Here is a 2,174-nt window from a genome sequence, read left to right as displayed (position 1 = left end):
GCTTTGGAACCATGATCCTCAGATCTCAGCCTCCCGAGAAGCTAGGATTACAGGCATGAGCCACCATTACCCAGCTTCTATTTTTGTGGGCACCTATAAGAAAAAGGAGGTTGGGGGCTGGGAATGTGGCTTAGTGGTAGGGTGTTTGCCTAGCATGCATAAAGCCCTGGGTTCAATTCCTCAGTACCATATAAACAACAACAACAAAAAAAGCCAGAAATGGTGCTGTGGTCAAGTGGTAGAGTGCTAGCCTTGAGCAAAAGAAGTTCAAGGACTGCCCAGGCCCTGAGTTCAAGCCCCAGAACTGGCAAAAAAAAAAAGAGAGGACAGAGGACGAAGGCCCTGGGGACGTTGGTATTGGAGAAGCATCAGGGCACTCTATTTGGTGGTGAAGGTTACAGGAGGACAAACAGACGGGGCACTGACTTCTGATAGATTAGACACCCAAGGAAAAAGTTCCCAGGAATACTTACAGCAGAAATATGGCAGAAAATTATCCCACACTGAACTGGAGGTGGTACTGGTATAAAAGGTCAAGACAATTTGTGGATAATCTAGAGGTTTATTCTCAGTTCCTACTCTTTGCCATCTTCAAATAGTGATTTAAGCTGTGTCATACTCAGCCCTGATCCAGGCCCTGGCCTCCCCGTTCTACCATACCCAGAGTTGGTGCTCAGAGGCTCAGACTTGCCCTGAGGACACTGCAGCTGTGCAGAGGGCTGACTCTCCCTAGGATGTGTGGGTCCCGCACCTGGCAGATCCCAGAAGAGGAGAGTGTTTAGCTGTACTCTTCACCCAGGTGTCCCTTTGTCCATGCTCATGAGCATGGTAGAAGGGCCACTCTCCCGGGGGATGCTTGCTACCCACCGCCTGCCTACCTGCTTTAGGGCCACTTGTTCCACCCAGCCCTGGCCCTGGGGCCATAGCCTTGATCGCAGATCCCTGAAGGTGCCTGCCAGAGCCTGTCGGGGCTCCCGTCGTAGTAAACAGTAAAGCACAGGGTTGAGGCAAATGTTGCTGTGAGCCAAGCAAGTGGTGACAGGGAAGACGTAGGTATGGATGATGTAGAAAGTGCTGTCCCAAGGCACCAGGTCAAACTTCACCAGGATACCCCATAGTGTGACCACATGGTTGGGGAACCAACAGAGGAAGAAGGAGGCCACCAGGATACGGACAGAACGAGCTATGACTTTGCTGTCTTGCCGCCGTCGCTGCCTCTGCCGCAGAAATGCCAGCAGCAGCAGGTAGCTGGTGGTGATGATGCCTAAGGGGACCACAAAGGCTAGAATCACCCTCTGCAGCTGGTAGGCCCCAAGCCAATACTTGCTGGGGAAGCGCAGCAGGCAGAGGCGCACGCCCCACATCTCACCCTCAGCCCCAAAGATAGCTGTAGGTGCTGTCACCAGGGCAGCTGCCACCCATACTGCCAGGGTGGCTACACGGGCCCAGAAAAGAGAGAAATGGCTGCCCGGCCCTGCAGCCATGGCCACCACCCAGTATCGGGCAATGCTCAGTGCTGTGATGAGGAAGATGCTGGCATAGATGTTGAGGACAGTGGCTGTCAGGACTATCTTGCAGAGGGCACTTCCAAAGGGCCAGTGGAAATCCAATGCTGACTCAGCTGCCCAGAAGGGGAGAGTGAGGGCCAGCCCGAGATCTGACAGCGCCAGGTTGAAGACAAAGGTGTCTGAAGGGGTGCTGGAAGCTCGCCGGTTACAGTTCCCCAGGACCCAGAGCACAGCCAAATTTCCAAGCAAGCCGATTGCCCCCACAAGCCCATAGGCGAGGGCAACTGTGACCCGCAGGATGAGGAATTCAACAGGCATCGCTGCATCATCAGCACTCAGCACGCTGCCTCCAGACGTGTTGATCCAGAAGAACATAGGCAAAGCGGCAGAAGAATTGAGTGTGAGCATTGCAGAACATCAGAAGTTGGTGGTGCTGAGCAGAGGGACCAGCAAGCGCCCACCAGACACCACCTCAAGTTCTCAGCAGGTGGCTCAGGACTGAATGTTTCTCTGGGGCCTTCTAGCTGTCAGGAGCCCAGCCCACACCCACACCCACACCTCAGAGGGAGGGGTGTAGCTGGAAAAGCCTACAACTTCCCTGTAGCACAAGACTGGTGGTAGGTGGGGCAGGACACGGAGTGTGTGTGTGTGTGTGTGTGTGTGTGT

The 2,174-nt window shown here is 54.3% G+C and overlaps 1 protein-coding gene across 1 annotated transcript; it reads right to left on the bottom strand.

Annotated features, from left to right (window-relative positions):
• Nucleotides 1-791: 791 nt before the first annotated feature.
• Nucleotides 792-1,916, bottom strand: Rxfp4 (relaxin/insulin-like family peptide receptor 4). The gene has a single exon (XM_013037202.1). It carries the CDS (start codon nucleotides 1,914-1,916, stop codon nucleotides 792-794), a length of 1,125 nt encoding a protein of 374 aa, XP_012892656.1.
• Between the last annotated feature and the right edge of the window lie 258 nt (nucleotides 1,917-2,174).

This window comes from Dipodomys ordii, unplaced genomic scaffold, assembly GCF_000151885.1.
Source record: "Dipodomys ordii isolate 6190 unplaced genomic scaffold, Dord_2.0 Scaffold6931, whole genome shotgun sequence".
NCBI lineage: Eukaryota > Metazoa > Chordata > Mammalia > Rodentia > Heteromyidae > Dipodomys > Dipodomys ordii.
This window is presented reverse-complemented; position numbering and strand designations above follow the sequence as displayed.

Coding starts and splice junctions, on each gene's coding strand:
- Rxfp4 (XM_013037202.1), bottom strand. CDS start 1,916: ATGCTCACACTCAATTCTTCTGCCGCTTTGCCTATGTTCTTCTGGATC.